Source organism: Sapajus apella, unplaced genomic scaffold (assembly GCF_009761245.1).
Source record: "Sapajus apella isolate SASKATOON/1434 unplaced genomic scaffold, GSC_monkey_1.0 scaffold26, whole genome shotgun sequence".
NCBI lineage: Eukaryota > Metazoa > Chordata > Mammalia > Primates > Cebidae > Sapajus > Sapajus apella.
Genome location: NW_022436966.1, coordinates 23,184,838 through 23,197,914, shown reverse-complemented (window position 1 = coordinate 23,197,914; position 13,077 = coordinate 23,184,838). Strand labels below are relative to the sequence as shown.

Sequence of the window (13,077 nt, the reverse complement as noted above, 5' to 3'; positions counted from 1 at the left end):
ATAAATTAAAGAAGCATATGGAAGTGACACAGACAGTAAGACTTCATCATAACTACCCAGAACATCTTTAATATGCAATGCTACCTCACTAATTATTTTGTAAATATGTAAGCATATCCCTAGTTAATGTCTTGTTGAGAAGTTTGCTTGGCAGCTGAGCCAAATGCAACTGTGGCCAGACATTTGATAACAGTTCAGGGCTATTCTAGTTTCATTCCATGCTGCTCATAAGGAGAATGTGTCTTTTAGCCTACTGGGCAACCTTGATTGTGCAAAGTCAATGAAAATATTTATTCTTTACTACTGGGTAATTTTGCCTAATGAACAGCAGTCTACCCTCCATAATATAAATATTGGTCTGTCTGGAGACCCCCTTTCTAAAAATGTTATAGGGAATTTGCCAAGTGAGAAGCATTTTGCTGCTTACTGAGTTTTTTTCCATTAATATCTAAGGAGAGAATATGAAGGAAAATGACGGAAGAAACATGTTGGCTTTGTTCTTCAACTTTGGGAAAAGTAGTATAATGATCTGAGTATATAAATTCTGAATTTAAGGTACCAAAAGTAATTTTTTTTCCTTCTTGTCTAAGTCATCATTCCTTGTCAAGCCAAGGTCCAAAAGATAAATCAAAAGAACTTTAAGCATGGAAACTTTCTTTGGAGAATGAAAATTCTCTACATATATTAATATAAGATCCACTAAATAGCTGACAAGTGAGCTATGGGCAACCCAAACCATGTGCATTTAAACATTTTAAATTTGTGTTTTCTTGGTATATTTTGGCAGCATGATTTTGGTCAGTTTCATTTGCACTTAGGATTGAAAATTTTATGTGGGTTCAACTAGAATTTTGCTAAGAGTCATTAAAATCAGAGGATTCAGAAGTAAATTGATTTTCATCCTCCTTCAGTCCTTTGATTTTTCTGGGCAAAAGCTGTGCCCATATCTCTGGGAGTTGGGGGTGACAGAGGTCTTAATGGAGGTTGCTGAAAGATTAATTTCATTTCAGAATTTTAACTGGGTGTTGGTCAAGCTCCACACCTCATGATAAAATCAACAAATACTTAAATAAAATATTCAAAAGTTATTCTGTAAATGACCATCTATTAAAAAGCCAGAAGTAAAATAATAGATTAGCTAGCACGGGCTCTAAGCATTTTCGGAATTGAAAACTTATTTAGGGAAAAATTTGGTAAACCCTATAGATGTTTGAATCATCCAAAGTCTGGTAAATAAGTTCAGTAGAAATTGCCATATTTATATTTAGATGCTACTAACTAAAATAATACAATAGCCTAATGTTAATTTTGCTTCTCCTTTTCCTGAACATGGCAAAGAGAAAAATGTGACAAACACCACACATAGGCAACACACCATTTATAGTCTGGTAAAGCAACTTCTATTCAAGGAATTTCTTCCCTAATTTAATGAAAATAGTTGTCACCACAGACATGACATTCTGTCTTCTAATTAGATGAAGATGCAATCAGAAGTTCCCTTGAAAAGAGAGGCCAGGCTTCCTTCACTATTAAGCACACTCTTCCCCACGGGCACCCTCCTACCCTTTTTCTGGTATGCAATCCCTTCTGTCCTCCATCTGCTCCACCCCCACCTATTGTCTCCACTCACTCGGAGCGTGCCAGTCCCATCTGGCTACACTCTTGCTTCTGCTAGCTCTAATTCCCCACAGGCCTAGGGAATGTTTGAATGCCAAGGCATTTTTTGCTTTTCTCGAGAATGAGGACTTGCTAGGAGGGTATCAAACAATTCCCCAAGGAATTCACACACACACACACACACACACACACACACACACACACACACACGAACATGCACATGGTCTCTCACATACACAAACAGCACTTTAGAATCCTCTTCTAGGATATAAGCTCTTAAAAAATGTTCTTAATTATTTCATCTGGGAGGCATTTTAGAAAATTAAAATCTTACCATTGCTGACATAATTGAAATTAATAATTTCAGAAATATAAAAACTCTCATTAGTCCAGACATGCATTTTTTTTTCAGTAAGCAGAATTAATTAGTGTAAGTAAGTAAATGTTACTCACATCTTATCATAAAATATTTACATTAATCAGGTTTAATCATTGATCACTAATACATTTTCTGTTTTACCAAACATGCATTTAATTCAGACATTCCATCTTTACAAATGCTCATGAAAATCCCACTCTGCCACAAAAGCATGCATGGTCAGAATCTAAGCATATTTAAGCAAAATTTTCACTAAGTCATTAACAATAATAAAGCAGTCTGGCAAGTATTGAAAGCAGCTTTTTATTCATGCTTTTACTTGAACTAAGTTAATACATATATATACACACACACACAAACACACACACACACGTTTTGGTTGTTTTTGCCACAAGCATGCTGATAAACCCCTGAAGCTCACAAAAAGCAGCAGACAAAACTAGAAGCAACCATGCTCAGGGTTTAAGGACATTTTAAAATTTAAAACAACCTTTCTACATTTCACATACAGCGTGCATAAATTTGACATGCAATCTTCAACAAGAAATATTTTAACATAAATCTTAAAATTAGTTTATCCAAATGAGTTTATTCTTATTTTCATTATTATTGGTTTTAGGCTTCTGGTATCTTAAACCCTGCATGCTGCAGATCTAAGCTGTGCTCAGCAGCGGCTGTGACAGAAGAAGCTACCTGCGAGTTTTCACAGTGCCATCTCATATCCATGTCTGTCTGGCTACCCTGCGTGCTTAGAGCTTTTTTCTTAATTCTTAATGGAAATCCTAGGAAATTTAGTCCATCCTCTGAAATCAATACTGGTGACAGGAGAGCTCCCTGACTCAGTGGGAGATCAAGATGATAAATTGCCTGCGCATCAGCCTGGCCTATCAGTGCCCTGCACACAGATGGGCGAGAAAAGACACAGAAAAGGCTCTATCAGTCACGTGTCACTGAGGAGCCAATGGCTGACGCGCTACTGCAGGAAGGGATGCTGCAGTTCCGTCTGCAGTTGAGGAGGCTGTTGGTACACAGCCCAGCCCGCGCACCGCTCAAAAAGTCTTAGCAGTCGTGGCTTTTGAATTTGCTCTCCTACCGAGACCACATAGGGAAACAGACCTCCCTCTAACTCCCTGACCCAACTGAAAGCTTATTTTCATGCATGAACATTTTTTCTATATTACATTCTAATCCAATGTGATTGCTAAGCAGAAAGGAAACTTAAACAAAAAACCTCAGTCCTTAAACTGTTAATATGCTTTTCTTGAGATAATTATCATCTTTTTGCCTAATATTAAATTAGAAGCCTTAAACTGCTCAATTAGCATGCAACCCTCCTAGCAGAATCTCCTCGAAGACTTATAATTGTAATTATAATTTTATTTGTAAGTTAATGAGTGACATTTTTTGAATGCCATGTTCATAATGAGTATTTTTATGGGATAAGTTTGTAAAGACAATTATGCAACATTAGGAAATACATTCTTATGTTTCTTTTCTTTTTTTTTCTTTTTTTTTTTTTTTTTGCTAATTACAAGTGTTCCTCTTTAAAGACAATTTAAGTCCCAATGAATATGCCATTTCATCAATCACTAAAAATAAAAACAAGCACAAAAAGATGCACATCCTGTTTCCCAAAGCCTGAAGAACAAATGTATTATCCAATGATGAAAATATGTACTTATTTGCTGCCATTTCTCTGAAATTTACAATAATCATTTGGTAAGCAATGACTACACATCTGGAATCCAATATGGAAGTATATCCCCAAATACATCTGCTTCCAGTGATCATACTGTAATAACAGATGTGTTAACACATTTCTCTAATGTAACTGGAATGATTATATATACAGTCTGACCAGGTAGGCTGTAAGCGATGAGACCAGTGTGTTTTAAATGACAGTTTCATTGAGATAGAACAATCTTCAGGAATAAAATTTCTAGGAGAAAAGGTATCCTAGCCACCCTAACACTTATCTTTATTGCTTTTCATTGCCAAAGTTTAATTATATTCATGCATTTGAAAGAACTAATTCTAACACCTTTTGCAGTCAGGCAACACTATTTAGAAAAAAAGTGAATGAAAATAAACATTGATAGATGTGCCTCATAAATAAACTGCAACTGAGTTGTAGAATGCTGAAATTCCAAAGCTCAGTTTGTCTTGGGAACTATTTTTTAAACTATACACATTCTTGAAAGATTGAACCCTGTCAGGATTTTTTGCAAATTTCTTCCTTTCTTTCATTTAGTATCGACTACCAGGAAATAATAAAGCATTTTTCAAGATTTTATAAATAGATATTGTCATGTGTTTTTCTATCCAGACTATTTGATAATAATTCAACAAACTTTATTCTTACAAAAAATTATGGTTCAGAGCACCTGTCATCAAAAAGAAAATAATAATAAAATATCAACACTACACCTATTCAGCCCTTTACATTTAGCCCCAAACTAGAAACCACCTTAATCGCTGCTAGTAAACTGATTAGATAAACTATGATACAGCCTTACAGGAGAAATACTCTTCATCTGTAAAATACAATGTGTTAAATCATATGTTTTTATATGAAGATATTTCTCAGATACATTTGAATGAAAAAGGCATAAAATTTAAATTGTGTTTAGGCTATACTTACACAACACATGCATGTATACACACACAAATGGTTGTATATGCAGAGGAAATTTATTTATTTATTTATTTATTTATTTATTTTTGAGAGGGAGTCTTGCTCTGTTACTCAGGATAGAGTGCAGTGGTGGGATCTAGGCTTACTGCAATCTCTGCCTCCCAGGTACATGCAATTCTTCCACCTCAACCTCCGGAGTAGTTGGGATTATAGGCAAGTGCCACCACGCCCAACTTAGGTTTTTTTTTTTTTTTTTTTTTTTTTGTCTTTTTAGTAGAAATGGGGTTTCATCATGTTGACCTGGTGGGTCTCAAACTGCTGATCTCAAGTAGTCTGCCCACCTCAGCCTCCCAAAATACCTGGACATGAGCCACCCTGCCCAGAATACAAGAAATATCTGTAAGGATATAAATTATCAATTAATACTGGCTATATCTGAGGAGAGAGACTGAGTTTAAAGGTAGGACTAAGACATAGTTTCATTAGGTACCATTTTATATATTTTGTTCAAGTCTATGGTTTCCTTTTCTAATTTAAAATTAACTAATTAAATAATGTTATCGATATGTTCACTTAGTTTAGAATAACATGACTGGTAGATGTTTTCAGGGAAAATCTTGAGGGGAAAGGGGTGAAGATAGAGGGAAGGGTATGTAGCCTGCTTTTTTTATGTAAAAAAATTAGGGTACATGTGGTCAAGAAGGGAACTGTAAAATAAAGGTTCTGGCAGTCTTCGCTGAAGACCTTCATATTTTATGTCAACTTGAGGTTCTTTTATCTATGAACGCAAGTAACAATACAGACATGGATTAAGAGCTTCACAATTTGGAGTGACAATTCACCTAAATTTTGTGTAATTCTTCCAGGCACAAATGTAAAGGGCTGAGAAGTAAATGATTTGTATATTTACCCAGACTTGGGCAAATTAACCTCTCCAAGCCTCAGTTTTCTCAGCTGGATGCAATTAGCAAGAAGTGGCTGAGCTAAACTTGAATTTCAATTTAGGTTATTGTTCACTGCTGCTTCAAAGGCAAAATAACATCCATGTTTTTACCAATAATGGTGTGGGACTAAAGACAAAGCAAATCTTCACGTGTTTCCTCCCCAGAACAAGCTTATGTTATCCAAAACTAATAACATGGCTTATAGATTCTCTTGTTGACACCTGTTATTCAGATTCTTGTAACTTTAAGAGATACAAATAAATAAATACAAATAAGATAAAATAAAAAATACAAAGAAATAAGATACAAATAAAAATAATTGAGTTGGCCAAATTAAGTCAAAGGTTATAATTTTAATAATTAAAGCATTTGGAGGTTTTATATACAACTGCTATGAATCAGTGGTTTGGGATGGTGGTTTTGCTTCACCCCACACCCAAGGGAATATTTGACAATGTCTGGTGACATTGCTGGCTGTCAAAACTGGAGGGTGCTATCAGCATCTAGTTGGTAGTGGCCAGGGATGCTGCTGATCATTCGATAATGTACAGGACAGTCCCAATCACAAATAATTTTCTGGACCCAAATGTCAACAGTGATGAGATAAACCATGTTCTAAATGCTAAACTTTTCTACCTTCTTCCCAAAAAATTTAAAGAAATATATTCTGTATTGTGAAGCATATATTGCAAAGTGGCAAGATTTAGATGGGACCAAGGACCAAGCCCTGGGTCTCTCCAATTTTAATAAGTTACAGAAAAGAGGAAAAACAGCAAATGAGGATGAAGAGATAGGAGGACAACTCAAAGGATGGTGACCTGGAAGTCAGTGGTAAAAATGTGTTACTAAAGAGATTAGGGTCAATTTGTTCAAATGCTGTGACAGGTTAAGTTATCTGTTCTTCATAGGTTTTTTTTTAAAAAAAATTAAAGTGAGAAATTAGCCTAATTGAAATTGACAATACAAATTACTTGAAGTCTTTATTCCTCTGCATGATATTTGCATTTTTAAAGGTACGGCCAGAATATGTAGCCGGGCACAGTGGCTCACACCTGTAATCCCAGCACTTTGGGAGGCCAAGGCAGGCGGATCACGAGGTCAGGAGATTGAGATCATCTTGGTCAACATAGTGAAACCCCATGTCTACTAAACATACAAAAATTAGCTGGGCGTGGTGGCATGTGCTTGTAGTTCCAGCTACTCCAGAGGCTGAGGCAGGAGAATCGCTTGAACCAGGGAGTCAGAGATTGCAGTGAGCTGAGATCATGCCACTGCACTCCAGCCTGGCAACAGAGTGAGACTCCATCTCAAAAGAAAAAAAAAAAGTAGTAATTATAGGAATCACAGGAGGAAATATATAAAGGAGAGGAAGCTTTTGTAACCCTCAAATTATGATTCTTATAATTCTTAAGCTACTTTGTCTACAAAGGTGAGCTTGTAAGCAAGGAAGTGAACAGATTCTACCTTGGACCATCCTACATCACAGCTTGCAGGGGAAGCAGGGTGCCATTCTCTCCCCTTAGAAACTATGTCTGCAGTTCTTGTCCTCAGGCTCTCACCAAGTCTCCCTATCCATAGATAAGGTTTCTGAGAACAGAGTTCTCAGGACTAACTTCTGGTGCTTTTCCCCCTGTGACTCCTTTAATGCTCATCCCCACACTTTGTGAGGCCTGTGGAGTTCCAGGTTAGTGCAGCAAGGCTCAAAGACAGAGCCAGCTGGAGCACTAGGACAGTGGAGCAGCTTTAAGCAAAACTAATGCCTTTGTTGCAAAGGAAATGTTGGAAATGTCACAGAAAAACAGCTGGGGGAGGGAGGGCAGAGGAGAGAGAAGGCGAGAGAGAGAGGGCGCTATAAAAAGAAAAAAATCATGATTGTAACACGATGGCCACAAACTCATGGCTGTTATTTCAAACTCTGTGGTGTGGGAGAATATGACATGCCACAATTCTCTTAAAACTAGATAGATTTTTATGACTTGAATAGTCTAATTCCTTCATTTTAGAGATGCTGGATTTTAATGTAAAGAGGTTAAATCATTTGTTTTAAATGTTAAGTAAAAGTGACATTCTTTACCAAAGCAAACAGTGAAACCGATACTGGCAAATTTCAACATGCTTTCAAAAATCATCATAGATATCAGCCAAGATAAGACTTGGGGAAAGGGAGCCAGGTGTGGTAGTTCACACCTGTAATCCCAGCTCTTTGGGAGACCAAGGTGGGTAGATCACAAGGTCAGGAGTTTGAGACCAGACTGGCCAATATGGTGAAAGGCCATTTCTACTAAAAATACAAAAATTTGCTGGGCATGGTGGCGTGTGCCTGTAATCTCAGTTACTCAGAGGCTGAGGCAGGAGAATTGCTTAAATCCAGGAGGCACAGCTTGCGGTAAGCCCAGATTGCACCACTGCACTCCAGCCTTGCTGACAGAACAAGACTCTGTCTGGAGGTTGGGTGGGGGGAGACTTAGGGGAAGGAGAAAAAGTTGATGTTCAATAAGAGATAGCAAAAGTCTCCAAAGCCTTCTCTTTCCCATGTTGATGCTGTATTAAGTCATGGGAGAGAAAATGCGATCCTCCAAAATATTCCAATGAGTATTTATAGGTTATGAAATACAAAAGAAGCAGCTTTGAGTATTCTCCTTTCAGAAGAATTGGAGTGGCTGCTGAAGTTTTTTTTAAATGCAAATTTTTATCTATATTTGCACCACAGTCATGATGAATAGGATTCATGGATGACTTTTCAAAGACATATGTCAGAAAGTAAACTCCAGGTAAGGGTAACTATAGCATAGGGTAATATTTTGGATTGTTTTCAGTTTTTAAGGGATGGCAAAAATAGAAGTGGTGGAAAACCAGAGCAGATTGTCTTAGTTTTTAATTATTTTTTGCTTTTCCTCCTCATAATGGAAGCACTACTTTGAGACCGTGCAGTACCATTAAACTATTATTAGTTTAATATTTGCAAGTACAGATTAGAGATAGGAAGGGAATTAATGTGTGAGTGAGTAAAATTCCACAGTCTTATACTGTTGTTTTTTTCTGCTACTGTGTTATTGTGGGTTTTGTTTTTTACACTGGTTGTTATCTAGGTTTATGCTTTTTAAAAAGCAAAAAGAAACAACAAAACCTATAGCATCATGCAGTCTTTTCATTAACATTATACTCTAAAAATTATTATGCTAACATTAAAGAAATTGGGACTCAGAGGGATTAAATAACATATATATCCATGAAGCCAGCAACAAAGTCTGTGACTACATTTTGAATGTTCTCTCCAAATATGAACTACTACTAGTGCTCTAGAATAGTTGGTCTTAAACTTTATTATGCCTAAGAATCAACAAGGATCATGTTAAATATGCAGATTTTGGAGTTTTTCCCTGGAGACCAATTCTCACTTTAACTTAGATGGATTCCAAGAGTCTGCATTGTTAATAAACATTCCATCTTTCAGACTTTAAGAACCTTGGGGCCATATTGGAGTTTAAGCTTCAGAATTCTTCTTTAGGAAAAGCCGTATCAACAAGATTTCTAACCAATAAAAACGAGAAGCTTTAAAAAAAATAAAATGAAACGTTGGTGGAAGTAGTTGTTTACCAAGAGAGATACTGGAACAGAAAATGGCTTCACAGAGGAGATGAAAAATGCAGATGATTTAGAGCCATCTATTAAGGGATAGTTTTTCACATTGAATTTTATAAGATATTTTAGTTGAAAATATTTTTGAGCAAGGAAGATTAATGTGGATAGAAGAAATGTACAAATCATAGCATTTAGAATAGGATGACTCTTTCCTACCTACAAATAGGGCACTTGGCTGAATTGGCTCCTACCTCACTGCTGCAATTAGAAACCATAAATGTGCAGATATACAGGCAGTGTTATTTTGTATATCCTAGAAAATCATTTATTTTGAGAGGGGTTTTCATAGGATGGCTTTCTAGACCTCTAGAGAGAAGTAAGGTTTCCTTTATAATATGAGAACCTACTGAAGTCAGATCCAAACCTCCCCGATTTTTTGATAATAAATCTACCCAGAGAAAAGTCCTCAGCCCATTTCATGTGAAATGATGACTCATGAAGATGAAATAGTGCACTGTACAGGAATCTTCCAACTGTAGTTTTTCTCCAAGCTGGCTGGAGGTTGGAAAGCTTAAGGTCAAAGATTAATGGTGCCAAAACATGCTGATTTCAGGCTAATCTCTAGATTTTCTGCCAGTCTCTAACAAGTTTTTACGTTTTCTGAGTTTTTGGCATGCTACATATTTCTCTTACTTCCACAGAAGGATGATGTATTGTTCACTTTGATCCAACCCTCCAGACCCAAAGGATAATGTTAATAAAGAACTGAATATTTCAGGACAATACATTTTACCAAACAGTAGTCAGTGACTAAGTATTTTTGGTAGCTTCTTGATGAAAGCATTAATCAAAACCATAGTTGTTCATGGTCAAGTCCATTCGAATAAAGGAAGGAAAATTGGAGAAAAGGAAGAATGGAGAGTAGGGAGGGAAGAGGGAAAAGAACAAAAGGAAAAATGAACACAAAACCTTACATGTAGTTGAGGCACGGCAATGGACCATATGAGAAACTTTGGTTTGTCAGTGAATATAGCTTGTCAGGCATTATCAAGTATGAATCCACTTCATCCACCTCTTTCCCTGCTCTTGATAATACGCCAAGCAATAATATTTTATGCAACAAGAATGACTTAAATAAGACACCTATACAGAAGGCCACGGATGACTTCATAATCCAATGTATGAACATAAGCATATTTCCATACAGAATCCACATGGAGTGAATGTTGCCTATTAACAAAAGTGTGAATCTGAGTTGGAAACAAAGCTCAGCTTGAACTGAATATATAAAAAAAATCAGTGAACAGATGATATTTTCAAATGGACACTTATATAAATACAGTGTTGCAAGGGAAAATTCCAGCAGCAGATGCACTTATTTCATGAAGACTCAATATTTTATAGCAATTATTTTCCAAAGTTAAATTAAGATCTAGGGTGCTTATTAACAATGCAAAGTGTCTGGTCCACTCTGATCTACGGAATTATAATTTCCAGGGACGAGAGTGAAAATCTGTATGTATAATATGTACTCCAGGTGATCCTGATGTAGGTTGTTTTAGACCTTATTTGAGACACACACTCTCCAATATACATAAAGTCAAGAACCAGGTTCTTCTCCAGTCATCCCCTGCAGTACTCACACCAGCCTTGAACCTGCTGGCTCCTCCAATTCAATTAGCAAACACGATGACTTTCATTTGGAGAGATGGATTGGTAAATCTAGGAAACAATTTGGAATGATGGGATGAATAGCTTATCAAAAGATTTCATGGAACAGGCTGCATTCAAGTTGGGCCTTCAATGATGGTAGAGTTAATTATTTTAGCAAAGGCATTGAGGTATAAAGTGCTTTTCCTTAAAATTGTTAGAATTTATTATAAAAAATGAAAAGCTTCTTTATCTTTTCAGTTAGCTTAGCAATGCTTCCAGCACATATGGAATCATCAGTAACTATTAGTTTAATTCATAAATGATATGACTACAAAAAAGTAAATCTATTAAAAAAAAAACCTCACAATCCCATTACCTTGATAAAACTTCATATGTTTTTTGTTGATGATGTTGTTGATTTTCATTTCAGATTCTTCATTTCTTATTTGTACAGATAATTTTAAATAGTTATAGTAATAAAGATATAGTTTTCTTTGGTTTTATAAGTTATATAATGGCACATACATTTTCCATGATTTAGAATATTTATATTTAGATTGATTTAGAATATTTATAATTATTCTAGTAGCAAAAGAATAATCAATCAAATGGGATGTATTGTAATGTACATACTTATTCTGTGTTTTTTAAATGATGGACACATTTCTATTCTGCATTCTGCTTTGTAAATAACAATTTTCTCCCTTTGTATGTTTTTCACAACATAAACAACCATAAATGAAATGACTAAACTAAAGATATAATGCTTGTATAGATCTTGAAACAATCTGTCAAACTACTTTTCAAGAGACTTGTTCTAATTTTCACATTGTCTCAAGTATGGTATGTTCCCTGGCATCTTTGCTGGCATGAACATGCTGTCTTTTCTATCTGGCGATGCCCTTTTCCAATTTAAATAATAATTTTGGTAAACTCCTACACATTGTTTTGTACCAAGCTCAAATGCTATTCTTTCTTGCAGCCTTTCCAAATCCCCTAGGAAGAGTTAGTCATTATTTCCATTGTGTTTCCATGGTACTTTGTAATATTGCTTTTTGGGGCACTTATTCAAATAGCTCTGTGTTTGCTGTAGTTTGTACATTTCTTATCTTTTCCCTAGATTATTAGCAACTCAAGGGATGAACCACTGTCCACTTCATCTTTGGAACGTTAGCTTCTAGTACAGGGACTGGTGATATTAGACATTTAGTAAATGCTTGTTAAGCAAATGAGGAATAAATAAATAAATGTGTCAATGTGATACTCTAGTCAAAACCTATGGCTGTATGTTTGGGTAAAAATGCTTTCTTTCCTTAAGTATTTTATAGGTCACTTAGTACTAGGAACATTTATATTTTTGTAGGTCTTTTAAATAATATTTTTATATTTTTTACATTTATATGTTTTGTAGGTCTACATTTTTCATATTTTTGCTGATGACTTTCAGGTCTAGATGGCACAATTATGTGACATGCTGTGAATTAGGTCTTTGAGTCCTTTAGATAATGACTTTTAGGTATTCTGGAATCAGAAAATGTCTCTTTCCAGTTCATAAAGCAACAACTTTTATTAGTAAGTGTTAGGACTAGTGAATAGGATTAAAAATCACCTGTGGAGAACACAGCATGTACATGGTCCCACTGTAGGCGGAATAAAGATTTTAAAATAACTGCTAATACATTATTTAACAAAATATAATCAATAATTATTCTAACGTATATCACTTCATGCATTTTGTTACATTTTTACATATACTCTCTCATTTTATCTTTACCAAAACTGGGAAGAAGTGCAAAGACCGGACTCTGTGGCTCCTTCCTGTACTCTGGGAGGTTGAGGCAGGAGGATTACTTGAGGCCAGGAATTTGAGACCAGTCTGGGCAACACAGTGAGATCTCACTTCTACTAAAAATAATAATAATAAAAAATTAGCTGGATGTGGCAGTGCAGCACCTGTAGTCCCAGCTACTTAGGAAGCTGAAGTGGTAAGATCTTGAGCCTAAGAGGCCATGATCATGGCACTGCACTCCAGTCTGGTCAATAGAAATACCAGGTCTCAAAAAATTAAGAACAAAACAGAAAAAAAGAAAGACAGATAATGTATATCAAAAATGTAATTTAAAAGATAAGTAATCTAACACATAGAAATGTGGCTAGCAAGTGGTAAAATCAGAATCACAAGTCACATATTTTAAGCCACATTTTAGCCTTCCTTCTAGAAAAATCACTAGGCCCAACTGAATTTTGCTAATTTCAAACTGAGAAAA

At 35.7% G+C, this 13,077-nt stretch overlaps 1 protein-coding gene across 36 annotated transcripts in view; it reads right to left on the bottom strand.

Moving 5' to 3' along the window:
• The window catches only part of NRXN1 (neurexin 1), a 1,131,792-nt gene that overhangs the window by 52,840 nt on the left and 1,065,875 nt on the right, over nt 1-13,077 (bottom strand). The window contains exon 1 of one of the 36 annotated variants that reach the window (XM_032292235.1): nt 2,690-2,947. The exons of 34 other annotated variants lie outside the window; for them this stretch is intronic. In XM_032292235.1, the coding sequence (XP_032148126.1) occupies nt 2,690-2,722 (33 nt within the window). In that variant the 5' untranslated portion in view covers nt 2,723-2,947. Of the gene's footprint in view, nt 1-2,689; nt 2,948-13,077 lie in introns of those variants that run through there. One more of the 36 variants, XM_032292234.1, reaches the window with a different exon arrangement.